This window comes from Ranitomeya variabilis, chromosome 4 (assembly GCF_051348905.1).
Source record: "Ranitomeya variabilis isolate aRanVar5 chromosome 4, aRanVar5.hap1, whole genome shotgun sequence".
Classification (NCBI taxonomy): Eukaryota; Metazoa; Chordata; class Amphibia; order Anura; family Dendrobatidae; genus Ranitomeya; species Ranitomeya variabilis.
The window spans coordinates 669,424,097-669,441,616 of NC_135235.1; the positions used below are offsets into that span (position 1 = coordinate 669,424,097).

A 17,520-nucleotide genomic window follows, 5' to 3' on the forward strand; every position below is an offset into this window, starting at 1 on the left:
AGAGAAGTCACTTTTGTGTCACACAGGCGAAACCTAATTTGTTTTGTATGTACATTTTATCCCATCAAATAAAGTTTATTTAAAAGAACAAAAACAAAGGTGAAACTTGACTACAATAATAGGGAAAGTCTACAACCTGTATTTTGGCTGCAGAATAGGAGATCAGGACAACAGTTGGCCTCCACACATATGCTCCAATAGACGTTCATCACATCTTATCCAGTGGTTGCATGGACAGAGGCAATCTATGCCTTATGCAGTCCCAATCATCTGGAGAGAGCCAACTGATCATACTACCGATTGCTATTTCTGCCCCCATTAGGAAAAGAGTTTCAAAGACGAAGAAGTGAACTTTACAGAGTCTAAACATTCCATCTGCAATATGCACAGTACCACATACCAAACAACTGCTGGTTCCAAAAACACCCAAAAACATTTTTAGTCAAGTGGGGAAGAAGAGGGTGCTTGGCGTTATGAAGTATCTTCCTCTCACCACCAAGACTGTCTATCAGGAACCTCAACTGAGCCACATCTTATAACACAAAGTGTATTGAATGATCTTTTTACAGATTTGGCAGGAGTTTGTATGTTCTCCCTGTGTTTGCGTGCGTTTCCTCCGGTTTCCTCCCACATTCCAAAGACAAACCGATACGGAATCTAGATTGTGAGCCCCATCGGGGACAGCAATGATAATGTGTGCAAAAAACTGTAAAGCGCTGAGGAATATGTTAGCGCTATATAAAAATAAAGATTATTATTATTTGGATCTGCCCAAGAGTAAGGCTGCGCTCTTAGGTTAGAGGCTACAGCAGAGGAATCTCCAAGAGGGCAATGTTCGGTTTTCTTGGTTCCGCAACCGTGATAAAGACCTTCTCCAACACTTCTTCATTGAGGGCGATTTTGTGGCATGCAACAGTATCAACAGTTTAATGGAAGCGCTGAAGATAAGTTATGATCCAGAGGAGTGCAGGTTCTTCATCAATTCGTTCAAAATAAGCCTAAAAGCCAACTTGCTGCATAATGGCAATGCATTACCTTCAATTCCAGTTGTTATGCCATTTACATGAAAGAAACCTATGATAACATGAAACCGCTGTTGAGGTGCCTGAACTGTGACCAACATTTTGTGGCCCCTCTGTGGTGACTTGGTCTCCAGGGTGGATACACCAATTATTGCTCCTTTCTGTGTGAGGCCGGCGTCACACTGGCGAGTTTTACGGACGTAAGAGCGCAGAAACTACGTCCGTAAAACTCGCATTACATACGGCACAATTATTCTCAATGGGGCTGCTCCTATTAGCCGTATATTACGGTTCAGTATTATACGGCTTTCTACGGCCGTACAAAATCGCAGCATGCTGCGTTTGTCAGCGTACTGCGCAAAAAAATCGCCAATGAAAGTCTATGGGGGCGAGAAAAATACGGATTCCACACGGACCAGCAGTGTGACTTGCGAGAAATACGCAGCGGTGTTAGTGAAAAGTCGGTAATTCAATTGCCGGCTTTTCATTTCTCCTGCACAAACCCGACAGGATATGAGACATGGTTTACATGCAGTAAACCATCTCATATCCCCCTTTTTTTTGCATATTCCACACTACTAATGTTAGTAGTGTGTATGTGCAAAATTTCAGCGCTGTAGCTGCTAAAATAAAGGGTTAAATGGCGGAAAAAATTGGCGTGGGCTCCCGCGCAATTTTCTCCGCCAGAGCGGTAAAGCCAGTGACTGAGGGCAGATATTAATAGCCAGGAGAGGGTCCATGGTTATTGGCCCCCCCATGGCTGCAAACATCTGCCCCCAGCCACCCCAGAAAAGGCACATCTGGAAGATGCGCCTATTCTGGCACTTGGCCACTCTCTTCCCACTCCCTGTAGCGGTGGGATATGGGGTAATGAAGGGTTAATGCCACCTTGCTATTGGAAGGTGACATTAAGCCAGATTAATGATGGAGAGGCGTCAATTATGACACCTATCCATTATTAATCCAATTGTAGGAAAGGGTTAAAACACACACACACATGATTGAAAAGTATTTTAATGAAATAAACACAGCGGTTGTTGTAATAATTTATTGTTCTCTCAAATCCATTTGCAGTCCCTCGCTTGGCAACATAATAAACGCACAAGATACATACCTTCTGATGTACTGTCAGGTCCAACGATGTAATCCATCTGAAGGGGTTAACTAATATTACAAGCAGGAGCCCTGCTATAATGCAGCTGTGCTCCGTGCTTGTAATTCCCCTGCGAATGAATGAAATGTAGGTCATTGACCTACATTTCATTTATTCGCGGTGATGCGCCCCCTGGTGGATGTCCTCATATGACCTGGAGCGTGGGAAAAAGTTCCCAGGCTGCAGTTCATGAGAACATCCACCAGAGGGCGCCTCACCGCGAATGAATGAAATGTAGGTCAATGACCTACATTTCATTCATTCGCAGGGGAATTACAAGCACGGAGCACAGCTGCATTATAGCAGGGCTCCTGCTTGTAATATTAGTTAACCCCTTCAGATGGATTACATCGTTGGACCTGACAGTACATCAGAAGGTATGTATCTTGTGCGTTTATTATGTTGCCAAGCGAGGGACTGCAAATGGATTTGAGAGAACAATAAATTATTACAACAACCGCTGTGTTTATTTCATTAAAATCCTTTTTAATCATGTGTGTGTGTGTTTTTTAACCCTTTCCAACAATTGGATTAATAATGGATAGGTGTCATAATTGACGCCTCTCCATTATTAATCTGGCTTAATGTCACCTTCCAATAGCAAGGTGGCATTAACCCTTCATTACCCCATATCCCACCGCTACAGGGAGTGGGAAGAGAGTGGCCAAGTGCCAGAATAGGCGCATCTTCCAGATGTGCCTTTTCTGGGGTGGCTGGTGGCAGATGTTTGTAGCCACGGGGGGGCCAATAACCATGGACCCTCTCCTGGCTATTAATATCTGCCCTCAGTCACTGGCTTTACCATTCTGGCGGAGAAAATTGCGCGGGAGCCCACGCCAATTTTTTCCGCCATTTAACCCTTTATTTCAGCAGCTACAGCGCTGAAATTTTGCACATACACACTACTAACATTAGTAGTGTGGAATATGCAAAAAAAAAGGGGATATGAGATGGTTTACTGTATGTAAACCATGTCTCATATCCTGTCGGGTTTGTGCAGGAGAAATGAAAAGCCGGCAATTGAATTACCGGCTGTTCACAGATATCGCACTGATTGAAATCTAAATACAGAATATATATATATGTGTCTCAATGACATATATATATATATATACTGTATATATGTTTTAATGAACATTTGAGCACATAAATCCATTAGATGTCGGTTTTGCAAGCCTGCGCGAAAATCTCGCAGTACGAATGCCATACGGATTACATACGGAGGATGCCGTGCGCAAAATACGCTGACACACCCTGACTACGGATCACTATTTTGGGAACATTTCACCGTATTTCGGCCGTATTACGGCCGTAAAATACGGACCGTATTGTCTTACGCCGAGTGTGACGCCGGCCTGAGTGGGATAGTTGTGCAAGAGAATATCACTACGATAAAAGAGACTGGCCTCTCTGACATTCACTTCAGCCATGGAATAAATATGTTCTGCTTCCAGCACTTGTTGAGCCACATAAGATTTTGTTATCTCCATTGCATATCTGGTTGGGCGTAATGAAGAATTTTGTAAAGATAACGCATCCTGACAAACTTTTAGAAAACTGTAAATGGGAGAAATTGTTCTTTGAGGACGTTTAGATCTCATAGAGGTCATACACACATGGATCTGCTCCAGACACCTCATACACACGCGGCTCTGCTCCGTACATGTCGTACAAACACGGCTCCACTACGTACACACAGAGCTCCGCTCCGTACACTTCGTACACATGCAGCTCCGCTCCGTACACCTCGCACAAACGTGACTCTGCTCCGTACATACACATGGATCTGCTCCAGACACCTCGTACACAAGCGGCTCTGCTCCGTACCTCGTACACAAGTGGCTCCGCTCCATACACTTTGTACACACGAGGCTCTGCTCCGTACACCTCATACACACGTGGTTCCTCTCCATACCTCATACACACGACTCCTCTCCATACATCTTGGACACACACACGGCTCTGCTCCATACACCTCGTACACACACAGCTCTGCTCCGTACACCTCGTACACACGCAGCTCCTCTCCGTCCACCTCGTACACACGCGGCTCCTCTCCGTCCACCTCGTACACACGCGGCTCTTCTCCGTACACCTCGTACACACACGGCTCCTCTCCGTACACCTCGTACACACATGGCTCTGCTCCGTACACCTCGTACACACACGGCTCTGCTCCGTACACCTTGTACACACACGGCTCCTCTCCGTACACCTCGTACACACATGGCTCTGCTCCGTACACCTCGTACACACGCGGCTCCTCTCCGTACACCTCGTACACACACGGCTCTGCTCCGTACACCTTGTACACACACGGCTCTGCTCCGTACACCTCGTACACACACGGCTCTGCTCCGTACACCTTGTACACACACGGCTCTGCTCCGTACACCTCGTACACATGCGGCTCTGCTACATCCACACTGTAAACCCCTCCTGACCCCACACATAAACTTCCCCTCATCCAGCACAATGACAACCAGCACAGCAGAGTCCTGCATACACTGAGGCCCCTGATCATGTGACCTTTGACTCCTCCCCTCCTGTGACCTCATCACAGGTCCTGTGCGCACAGAACAGCCATATATCTGGTCTGCGGCTCTGCAGGTGGAGGTAGGTGGAGAGCCCCTACTACTAGGCCCAGGCCTTTGCTTCTAGGCCTTTTGTCTAAGATCAAGTGTAGTTTCTTTTGAAAAGGCCCTCTATGTCCGGGGACCACCCTAGTAGATTGATACAATGTGCACACTGGGTTTGGTGGGCTTGTTAGTATTCCCGGCGGCTTATATAGTCATATAGTGGAAATCATGGCCCTTAGGATTGACGCCATTTGGCCAGCTAAGTTTGAAAGACCGAATTGCCCCAAGAATGGTGACCCTGTGGTGCCTTAATTCAATGGGATTGGTAACCCCATGAATTCCATTTGCATACGCACTTCACGTTTCTTACTTATTGAGCACACACACTTTTCCTGGCCTTTTGGTAGGTTTTTTTTGTAATTCCCAGTCTAATGTTAATCCAGTATTTCACTGGAAATACCTTCATTATTTATTTTTATATTTTTCACTGTTTGTCACCCAATTCACGTGTGCTTTGTCACTAGGATTTGTCAGTATGCGGTTTTCTTACGAGTTCCTTCCTTGGCAGGTCTATGGGAGGAGTGTGTGACCATTCGTTTTCGCTCCCCCCTGACCACAAGCTCTCTTTCTCTGTGTAGCTCAGATAAAATGGAGGAGGCTAAATATCTCTCTCTGTGTACCTCATAACATTGAGAAGGTTCTACATATTTGTGTACCTCAGATATAATGGAGGGGGCTCTCTGTTTTTTCTCAGATATAATGGAGGACTCTCTGTATCTCTCTTGGTGTACTTCAGATATAATGGAGGAGGTTCTGTCTCTTAGCGTACCTCAGAAATTATGAAGGAGGCTGTGTCTCTCATGGTGTACCTCATATAAAATGGAGGAGGCTCTGCCTCAAATAAAATGGAGGATTCTCTGTATCTCTTGGTGTACCTCAGTTTAATATGGAGGAAGTTCTTTCGCTTGGTATACCTCAAATAAAATGGACGAGGCTCTGTATCTCTCTTTATGTACCTCAGCTATAATGGAGAGGGCTCTCTCAGTGTACCTCAAATAAAATGGAGGAGGCTCTGTATGTCTCTTGGTGTACCTCGGTTTAATATGAAGGAGGTTCTCTTTCTAGGTGTACCTCAAATATAATAGAGGAGGCTCTGTGTCTCTTGGTGTACCTCAGTTCAATATGGAGGAGGTTCTCTTTCTAGGTGTACCTCCGATATAATAGAGGAGGCTCTGTATCTCTTGGTGTACCTCAGTTTAATATAGAGGAGGTTCTCTCTACATGTGTACCTCAGATATAATCAAGGAGGCTCGGTCTCTCTCTTGGTGTACCTCAGATATAATGGAGGAGGCTCTGTCTCTCTTGGTGTACCTTAGTTTAATATGGAAGAGGTTCTCTTTATAGTTGCACCTCAGATATAATGGTGGAGGCTCTGTATCTCTCTTTATGTACCTCAGAAGTAATGGAGGACGCTCTGTATCTCTCTTTATGTACCTCAGCTATAATGGAGAGGGCTCTCTCAGTGTACCTCAGATAAAATGGAGGAGGCTCTGTATCTCTCTTGGTGTACCTCATATAAAATGGAGGAGGTTCTCTCTCATGGTGTACCTCAGATAAAATGGAGGAGGCTTTACCTCTCTTAGTACTTCAGAAAGAGGGAACGATTATCTCTCTTTTAGTGTTGCATACAATGGAGAACACTCAGACTGCCATAGTGGATCCTCATCTCTCTCCCTTTATCTTTCTGACAGGGCTGATCTCCAATCATCTTACAGTCTTTCCTCCCTTCTCTAGCTCCTCCCTCTTTCTGATTTATTTTCTGTGGTTGATGGGAGGTGTAGTTTTTTCCCTATGCATGTTTATTTTACCAATGAAATGGGAATTCTCAAGTTTGGATTATGAATAACTTGCTGATCGCTAGCAGTCCAGACACTGGGATCCCCACCGATCCAGAGAACCATATGAATGGAGCAATAGCTAATGTGCACACTCCATTCTTATGGAAGTGCTTAAAAACAGCTGAGTACAACGCTTATCTATCGCTGGCATTCCTACTTAGAATGAATGGAGCCGCAGTATGCATGATCAACTATTGCTTCATCCACGTGGGGCTCTTTAGGTCTCTGGATCGGTGGGAGTCCCAGCATTTGGAATAACTTCCAAACTTCAGACTACCTTTATAAGACCACAGCCAGTTCTTATTTTTACCCCTTTTCCCTTTCTCTAAGGAAGGACCCATTTCTGCTGGATGAGTTGTAGTTTTGAATGACACCATAGATTTTATGATATAATGTTCTGAAAAAGGGGGAAAAAAAATTAAAAGTGAAATAAATTGTTGAAAAAAAAAAAGCTTTAAGTTACTTGCCGGTAACTGCATTTTTCAGAGGCCCATGACAGCACCACGAGAGAGGAGATCCGCCCTTCAGGAACAGGAAACCTACAGATACAAAAGAGTGGCACCTCTCCCACCCATCAGTTGGATTACAGAGCTTGAGAGGACCTCCATGGTTAATGACACAAAGAATAAATATATATATATATATATATATATATATATATATATATATATATATATATATATATATATATATATACAACTTTAACAATTCACCCTATGTGAAACTTATAAGCGGAAGAAGTGCGCGCCCATACTTTTAAGGGAGGGAACTAAGGGTGCTGTCATGGACCTCCGAAAAGTGCCGTTAAAATAATTTTTTTCAGCCAATGGAACTGTATGAAGGCTTTGCGTGCTTAGTTGTAGATTTTATTAGTATGATTTTGGAGTACATACAAGATTTTTTTCGCTTTGTATTGCATTTGCTTGGAGTTGTACATTGATAGAAAAATATATCACACAAAAAAACCACGTCAGCAAAATTATCACACATGGCTCATGGAATGCAAAGATATACCAATTTTAATTCATAAATTCTAAAACATAACATAATAACACCAGAGTACCTCATAATGCAACAAGAGCACATCAAGGCTAGGGCATAACAAATAATTAGTAAAGTACTACTTCACACTCCCATTGACCCATATGTTGAGCATACAATGATAGTCAATATAGTGACTATCCATTTAGGTCCAGTTGGTTCATGTGACGTTGTTATTGGGGTTCACTATATTGACTATCATTGTATGCTCAAAATATGGGTCAATGGGAGTGTGAAGTAGTACTTTACTAATTATTTGTTATGCTCTAGCCTTGATGTGCTCTTGTTGCATTATGAGGTACTCTGGTGTTATTATGTTATGTTTTAGAATTTATGAATTAAAATTGGTATATCTTTGCATTCCATGAGCCATGTGTGATAATTTTGCTGACGTGGTTTTTTTGTGTGATATATAATTTTACGGAATGTGACCAAGCTGGTATGAGCTTTAGGTCAATTGGATTAATATGTACACATTGATAGAAAAATGTTTTTGTTTCTTTTTCTTTACGACGATTAACTTTCTTTTTTTTTTTTTATGTTAATGTGTGACCGCATTTGTTAGTCTCCCCTAGAGGACTTGTACCTGTGAAAGTTGGATGGCTTGTACTATATAGTGAAAAATACAGACTTCTAGGAAGCCAAGCCTGGAGCTGAGCTTCACATGAGCACCGAGAAGGCATTAATGGAAGGCTTCAGCAGGACCGATGTGGCAATCCATCGGCATCCCACTAATGTGTCTTACATATGGAACAATATGTCCCACAAGGATTTCACAATTTAAAGGCCACAGTCAGAGATTGACAGTGGCATTTGCTTTGGTTAAACAGGAGCAATAATAGCTAGCTCCAATAGTTGTTTTGTTTTGTATCACCAACTTGGTATTATAGGTACTTGTGAGTCTTTTGCACAGACTGTCCACCATTAACGGTCTTTTCTCCAGTTCCAACACAACACACGTCAGCTGCATCTTATTAGACCTATAAGACCTGAACTGGAGTATGGGAGCAACCTTTCCCACCTAGGCTCTATTGGTTGTTCCTAAATCCCTGAACCAAAATCCAGTTTATAAAAAGCACTAAATTATTAATAGCTGCTTGAGGTTTTCTGCTTGAAACTCTGACGATTTTTTATATGGTCATGTGAACCTGGCCTTAGAGGCAGGTACATCTTGGAGAGAGATAGAGTTCAAGTAGAACGCTAAAAACCTTTCCCTTCACTGACTGTTTGTGAAAGGACTTCAGTCACATCCATTCTGCTGGTATAACAACAAGAAAACTTGGGTCCCAATTCGTTATTTGTTATTTTTAATGCACTTTTCTTTTCTTCCCTTGTGGAAGTCATTTAATTTTTTTTTCTCCTAATTTTTCTCTTCAAAATGGCACACGTGGGTCATGAAGTTTGCACACAAAAAAATGCTCTTAGGGCAAAAAAGTACCATATTTTGCTAAATTACACAAACCTTGCACTAACATATCTTGGGATGAACTGTAGTAGTACATTTGTAACACATTTTTCAATTGTTTAAAAAGTTGTAGTTGATGAATCAACTGAAAACACCTTGAAACCACAAACTACAGCAGAATTGGTGAACAATAAAAATAACAGGTGAACACTTACAAAATAGTCACGTGCCATACATGTTAGTATAATTTCAGAAGCCAGTAATGGATATAAAGTCGCCTGTATTTCTAAATTTTAATTTTGATTATTATTATGATATTACACAGGCAAAACTTCCCATTCAGGTCACTACAATATCCGAGATCTTCTATATAAGTGAATTTTCCTGATTTAGCCATCAAGGATGGAAAGAAACAGTGACAAGATGGTGGAGAAGATATTACACCTCACCCTAGAGATCCTCTTCCAGCTTACTGGAAAGGTAAGAGATTCTGATGATGTCACATCATTCTCATCTATGGGAATAACAGATGGACAGAACTGGAGATTTGAAGATTCTGGAAATGTCTGTAGAGAGATTTATTAATGTGTCTCTCTATAACTAGGATTACACAGTGGTAAAGAAGACCTCTAGTGAGCCCTGTCAGGATCCTGTGTCTGAGGGATGGGAAAGAACCCTGAGCTCAATCACGGGTTCGCCACCTCACCCCCTGATACATGAGGACATCAATGACCAGAAGATTTTAGAACTCACCTACAAGATGATTGAGCTGTTGACTGGAGAGGTGACACTGCTGGGGATTCTGTGACATTGTACAGTAATGTTATGAAGGGATAGTGATGAGCGAGTATACTCGTTGCTCAGGTTTTCCCGAGCACGCTTGGTTGTCGAGTATTTGTAAGTGCTCAGAGATTTAGTTTTCGTCACCACAGCTGAATGATTTACGGCTGTCAGAGAGCTTGAATACATGTGAGGATTCCCTAGCAACCATGCAACCCCCACATGTACTCAGGCTGGCTAGCAGCTGTAAATCAAGCAGCTGTGTCAACAAAAACTAAATCTCCAAGCACTTAAAATTACTCGGAGACCACCCAAGCTTGCTCGGGAAAACCAGAGCAACGAGTATAATCGCTCATCACTAATTGTGATGATGACGGTATCATTGTATGTGTCAGGTTTCTATAAGGTGCCAGGATGTTGCTGTGTATTTCTCCATGGAGGAGGGGGAGTACCTAGAAGGACACAAAGATCTGTTCAAGGACGTCTTGATGGAGGTTCCCCAGATCCTCACATCACCAGGTAATAGACGGAACTAAATACATATGGCCTATAATTATCTGTGTGTAAAGAATGAACTCAGTCCCTGTATGTGTTTCCTCCAGTTCTATCCAGTAACAGGACTACACCAGAAAGATGTCCTCATCCTCTTCTTCCACAGGACTGTGAACAAGAAGATCCCAGTGTTCCTCAGGATCATCAGGTAGATAGAGAGAAGGCGTCTTGAGATCTTCCCTATGATGTGTAGACGGCTGTGAAGGTCTTGTGTTCAGTCTTGTGTTATATGTTGTATACTAGTGTAATGAGATCGGTGGAGATGGCAGGATTAGAGTTGATCATAGATGTGACTTTTTAACCTGTCAGTGACTTCTACAAGATTTGTTTCAGGATGAAGGCATGAACAGTGTTGATACTACAGAGACCTATGTGAGAGGGGATGATTGGTTTAAAGTGGAGGTTATTACAGATGACAGTGCAGGTGAGTAGTGGCCTTTATATTTACTTATTCACTAGTTATTAGAATTATTTTGTAGACTTTCTATTGAATCCGTACTCTGTTATGTGCACTTACCTCACAAGCTATGCTCTTCTTAGCAGTCTTTTAAGCAATTGGTGGGGGTCGTAAGACCTGGACAACAACCAATCTGCACACAATTAAAAAGGATCTTTCATAATATTTTTAATTCTAAATCAATTACCATCTCTGAGGCTGAGAAGGTCAAATTGGGTCAAATCCTGCTACTGGTTCATGGGGTCAGATCTCTAGATATCTTATCGAGGAAGGACACCGTCCAGGTATAACTCTTCCTGGCTGCTGAGGTGGTGCATTTGCTTTTACTGATGTGTGTGAGGTTGGCGCAGCTAAAGATAAAATATGTGGTGTATCATGTCCTATAAATTATTTTTGCTGCTGCTTCGGCTACTTGTATAGCTGACAGAAGTGCTGGAGCATTGACTCTGCAGGAAGTCGAGAGGGACCTTCAGGTCAGACATACAGACAGCAGGTATCTTTTGGATGAAAGCAACCACAGGCTGAGTATAGAGCTTATCCAGGTAATACTTCAGGTTTGTGTTCCTTTCAGAAGCAGGAAAAATTCTCACATTTTGCTTTAATAGCGAGGGTCTAACATGGCTATCCAATAGTCACCACTTTACTTGATGCTAAAGATACACCTGAAAGCCATTAATCAACACAATAGTCAACTTGTTATGCTCACTAGTGTGATTGAAGAACCTGTTAATTAACTCTCCTCCCCATTATATAACGTTTTATCATTCTAGTCAGTGTGTTTGTGAATATGATAATGAGGACAACAATGAGTGTAAGCCACATTGTCTGCATGACTTTGGGATACCTCAATGTTGGCATCCAAATCCACCTTTTCCTCCTCCTATTCAAGTGCTCCTAGTTCTTTATCCTCCCATACATCCTCCTGAATGTGACATTATCCCTGCTGATCCCCAACAGCCCCAGGACGACGCTTCCCTGATCTCTTGCCTTCGAGCATCCCCAATGTCGCTTTAATCCAGAGGAGGCGCAAAGTCGTGAGTCCAAATTGCAGGAAATTTACCACAAAATGACATAGTTGTATCTCTTGTATGACACAGACTCAGGAGTGCTCATATTATCCACAGCTGGAGCTGGCTGTAATACATAGCTAACCTTCTGCTAAAAAGCTATAAAACATAAATATAGCTATATAGTGTATATACATTTTTTATTTTTTTTAAATATATGGAAAATGATGATACAATTGTCATTTTTGTTAGTTTTTGTTCAAAATAATAAATTAAAAATTTGTACGTATTCCAATTCCAATACTAGTAAAAACTTCATCTCAATATGGAAAATACACTCCATTATGCAGTTCTGTAAATAGAAACATTTAAATGTTTTGTTTTTACAATATGATAACAAAACAATAAGTTTTGTTTTTTTCTTTTTTTGTGAGCTAAAATCACTGCCAAGCAAAACACAGGCAATCTGAAAAGACGACATACTGTCCATGGCCATATTTACTGCTTGATGTGTCCCTGTTGGGACACAATGTGCTGCACCATAAGAATCCCAACAATAAATTCTATTATTGTAGTTACATGTTCAAGCTGGAGACATAAGTAAATCTTGATATAACGAGACTGCAGAAATTTATGTTGATCCCAGATTCAAATGGGTTTTTTATATTCTCCTCGCCCCCTAATTCTTACGACTGTCAACCACTAAGTGTATTTTGTGTATTACGTCTCTCTCTGTCTATCCCTCTGGCAGAGAAATAGTCAAAGGCAATTTCAACATCCTACTAAAAGTCAGATCAATAAAATTGATGATTGCTCTGCTGCGTAAAAGAGTTGAAACCAATCTAAACAAAGCAACCAAATATTGGATAAATCAAGAAAATACTCATTCATCTAGGTAGATTTCCTCAAAGCCACCGAGAAGAAATTGTCATCAAATGCCAAAATCTTTCCTCTGAGAATTTGTAGCCCAATGAACAAAAATAGCAAAAGTCTCACTCTGCAATGTTCTGTTTTGGTCATAAATGGTTTCTGCAGAAAACACTACTTGAGACCCAAGAAATAGAAAGAAAGCCCACAGCTAAAGATCCTAGTGTTGTAATAAACATAGTCTAGCATGTTGTTGCTCAGAGACAAAGGTTTTTGGGCAGATAATTTACAACGTTCACAGAAAAGGAAGAAAAATCAGTAAGTTTCTTTTGAGTTCAGGAACAGCTGCAGCATTAAGGGATATCTCCTAAGGTTGAAATTGTTTGGCCAATTCTCGAGCCAGTTGAGACATTCCATGAACTTGATCCACCGTAGATTGCAGATGTTTCATTCCAAAAGTATCCAACAGTTGTCTTGTTGTTATACTTACCAGCAAACCAGCAAAGTTAGGAAAACTACAGTGAGCTTGGTCAGGGCTAAACCAATTAACAAGTCCAAGAGATCCCTGATATTTTACCATTTGATGGCCAAACAGAGATTTAGACTTTTTCTGTATTATCTGTCACCGATTTCAAGTTCCAGAATGGTAAACAAAATAGAACTCTGCCGCCTGGAGATCAGCAAGTGTATAAACCGATTGGGGAGAACCCAGAAGCAAGGTCAGATAACAAGCTGGGTCAGAACTAAGTAGCAAAACTCACAATCACAAAATAAAGCCAGTTTTCTAAACGAATAGCTGTCAAGCAGAGTGGATGTACACAGATTGAGAGACCACGTGCATTGTGCAGTGTCCCCACCATAGCGGCCAAGGACTCTATTAATGCAGCTGGTATGAAGTGAAGTGCAGGAGCATGCCAATTACATTATAGCATAATCATGTGACAGTATAGCAAAGATATCTTTTTTCTAGATGATCAGCTTTATATTTGTTGTGCTCCATTTTTTTTTTAATCCTGCTTAATATATTTTGTACAAGTCTCAGTACTTTGGGCAAAGAAACAAAACTCATTTTGATTCAGAAATGACCAAATTTTTCTATTAGGATTATACGATACATTTTATGTAGTTTAAGCTGGGTGATCGCCCAAAGAGCCGAGACTGGCAACCATGACAGAATGACACTGCTTTAAATTAATTTTCAGTGCTTCCATATACATCTCAAAAGCCAATGTTTCACTTGTCCTCCTTTCATTTCTTTTTGCTCCTTATTTTTTGCAAATTAAAATAATTACAAAAATGCATGTACTACTCCAACCTTACACCTACTCTAGACATGGCTTCTTTGTACACAACCATACTGCTCCTCCCTTTTGCCTTGTTCTATGCTATAGTTCATGTAGCTGTCAGGGAGGGTGGACAGACACCACCTAATAGCACTGACTTACAGGCCTCTCTGATTTTGCACTGAGCATTTCATTACAAAAAAAATGTTGAAAAGCACATTGAAACATAAAGGTGTAAGAAACTAATATTAGAAGAGTACCGTAAAATTGAAAAAGCACAACCTTTTGGCTTAGTATCATAATCTATTAGTCCTTGCATTGAAACTAAAGATGGTATCCGTATCTTCAATGACTAGTAATTGAATTTTAGCACAATTTGTTTCAAAAGGCAGCATTTAGGAAGAAATGTATTTTTTTTTCTTGGCAGATGAATGTGCGTCAGAGGGACATCCGACATATACAGATTTTGAAGCAACTGATTATGGTATCACACCATGTATATATGAAGAGCATGACACTATTCCAGACATACCACCAGGCCTTTACAGAAAAAATCTATCATCAGTTCCTTATCTACAGGTTCCATCTTCTGATTTATTTCAAACTGCTAAGCAAATCAACAATAACAAAAAGGACGCTGAACATCAAAAAGCTCATACAGGCGAGAAGCCATTTTCATGTCAAGAATGTGGGAAATGTTTTACCAACAAAACAAGGCTTACTGTACATGAGAGAATTCACACTGGGGAGAAACCATTTTCATGTCACGAATGTGGAAAATGTTTTAACCGGAAAGAAACACTTACTGCACATCAGAAAATTCACACAGGGGAGAAACCATTTTCTTGTTCAGAATGTGGGAAATGTTTTACGTACAAAACAAGTCTTGTTGCACATAAGAAGATTCACACAGGGGAAAAGCCATTTTCTTGTTCAGAGTGTGGTAAATGTTTTAACAAGAAAGCAAGTCTTATTGACCATCAAAGAATTCACACAGGGGAGAAGCCATTTTCCTGTGCAGAATGTGGGAAATATTTTACTTACAAAACAAGTCTTGCTTCACATAAGAAAATTCACACAGGGGAGAAACCATTTTCATGTTCAGAATGTGGGAAATCTTTTATTATAAAAGCAAATCTTACTGTACATCAGAGAATTCACACAGGGGAGAAGCCATTTTCATGTCACGAATGTGGGAAATGTTTTACAGGCAAAGGAGAGCTTGTTAAGCATAAAATCACTCACACGGGAAGGAAACCATTTTCATGTACAAAATGTGGAAAATCCTATAGCATTAAATCAAAACTTGTTAGTCATCAGATAAGTCACACAGGGGAAAAGCCATTTTCTTGTTCAGAATGTGGGAAATGTTTTAACAAGAAAGAAAATCTTACTGCACATAAGAAAATTCACACAGGGGAGAAACCATTTTCATGTCATGAATGTGGGAAATGTTTTACCTACAAAGCAAATCTTATTGCACATAAGGTAATTCACACAGGGGAAAAGCCATTTTCATGTCCAGAATGTGGGAAATGTTTTACATGCAAAACTAGTCTTGTTTCACATAAGATCATTCACACAGGTGAGAAGCCTTTTTCTTGCTTAGAATGTGGGAAATGTTTTACTAAGAAGTCAAATCTTAATGTACATAAGAAAATTCACACAGGAGAGAAGCCATATTCATGTCATGAATGTGGGAAATGTTTTTCTAACAAAGGAGATCTCGTTCAACATAAACGCACACACACAGGGGAGAAGCCATTTTCTTGTTCAGAATGTGGGAAATGTTTTACCAAGAAAGCATATCTTGTTGCCCATCTAAAAATTCACATAGGGGAGAAGTAATTTTCCGGTCAACCAATTATGAATCAAAGAATACACACAGAGGAGAAGCCCTTTTCGCATTGAGAATGGTAAAATGTTTAACAAAAAAATTGCATCTTCTTAAACATCAGAGAAATTACACAGGGGCAAAACCATTTCATGTTTTATAAAATTATTCGTGAATTGAACAAGAAAAATTACAGTACAAGTTGTCACATATCTAAAAGGGAAAGCAATTGAGAACACTAAATGATAGTGATTAGGAAATGTACTGTATGCAATAAGCAATAAACATCAGCAAGTTGAATGCATATAACAATCCTAAATATTTCACCATGTATATAGAATACTTTACCAATATGTGAACACTAACTGCATCTTAAAGGGGTTGTCCAGCACTTCTCTTGTATACATGATCGGGACAGTTGCTAATGCAAACATCAGACACCAAACATGTCACATCTAATAAGGATAATGTCTTATAAGTTAGTGGAGACCAACTGGATGGTTCTCTTTTCAACTGACCTGATCAAGTACAATAGCATCATAGAGACAGACTGTTTGTGCTCCGGGGTGGCCTGTGGCCAGGTCTTTTCTTGATTTTTCTGGCCTAGAGCGGGAAGATAAGACTCTGCCTACAGTACGGTCCCGGAGCACGAGCATATCATTAACTGAAAATGTCTAATACTGATTACACAAGAACCATAAGATGGATCTCTTCACCCCAGGTATCATTTTAATCAGTATGACAGCCGCAATCTGAAATTGTTTGTAGTTTCTTTAGCAAAATCCTGCTGCCAGGATTGCTTTAACTAATGTGAGCTATGATGCCAACACACAGGGCTAAAGAGTCTGTGGATGCAAAAAGGCTGCCGCCTGTCATATGCTTTGCTACTCTTCCCTATGAAAAGTATTTGGATTGATGGAGTAAGAAATAAAAGTAGAGTTTTATTGCCATTTGGTGAGTGCTGTATTTTTGTTTTTACTATTGCTTTATCCCTAAGTAATTACAGTGCCTTGCGAAAGTATTCGGCTCCCTGGAACTTTTCAACCTTTTCCCACATATTATGCTTCAAATATAAAGACACCAAATTTAAATTTTTGGTGAAGAATCAACAACAAGTGGAACACAATTGTGAAGTTGAATGAAATTTATTGGTTATTTTAAATTTTTGTGGGAATTCAAAAACTGAAAAGTGGGGCGTGCAATATTATTCGGCCCCTTTACTTTCAGTGCAGCAAACTCACTCTAGAAGTTTATTGTGGATCTCTGAAAGATCCAATGTTGTCCTAAATGCCTAATGATGATAAATATAATCCACCTGTGTGTAATCAAGTCTCCATATAAAGGCACCTGCTCTGTGATAGTCTCAGTGTTCTATTTGAAGCACAGAGAGCATCATGAAGACCAAGGAACACAACAGGCAAGTCCGTGATACCATTGTGGAGAAGTTTAAAACCGGATTTGGATACAAAATGATTTCCAAAACTTTAAACATCCCAAGGAGCACTGTGCAAGCGATCATATTGAAATGGAAGATTTCTGAATACACCATCCCCGCTGTCAAACATAGTGGTGGCAGCATCATGGTTTGGGCCTGCTTTTCTTCATCAGGGACAGGGAAGATGGTTAGAATTGATGGGAAGAT

At 40.7% G+C, this 17,520-nt stretch overlaps 1 protein-coding gene across 1 annotated transcript in view; it reads left to right on the forward strand.

Moving 5' to 3' along the window:
- Positions 1-4,670: 4,670 nt before the first annotated feature.
- Positions 4,671-17,520, forward strand: part of LOC143766276 (uncharacterized) — a 62,077-nt gene continuing 49,227 nt past the window's right edge. Inside the window, exons 1-7 of the mRNA XM_077253823.1 lie at positions 4,671-4,791; positions 9,424-9,578; positions 9,703-9,882; positions 10,274-10,397; positions 10,481-10,578; positions 10,764-10,854; positions 14,472-15,849. Of these exons, the coding sequence (XP_077109938.1) occupies positions 9,501-9,578; positions 9,703-9,882; positions 10,274-10,397; positions 10,481-10,578; positions 10,764-10,854; positions 14,472-15,849 (1,949 nt within the window). The 5' untranslated portion in view covers positions 4,671-4,791; positions 9,424-9,500. The remainder of the gene's footprint in view (positions 4,792-9,423; positions 9,579-9,702; positions 9,883-10,273; positions 10,398-10,480; positions 10,579-10,763; positions 10,855-14,471; positions 15,850-17,520) is intronic.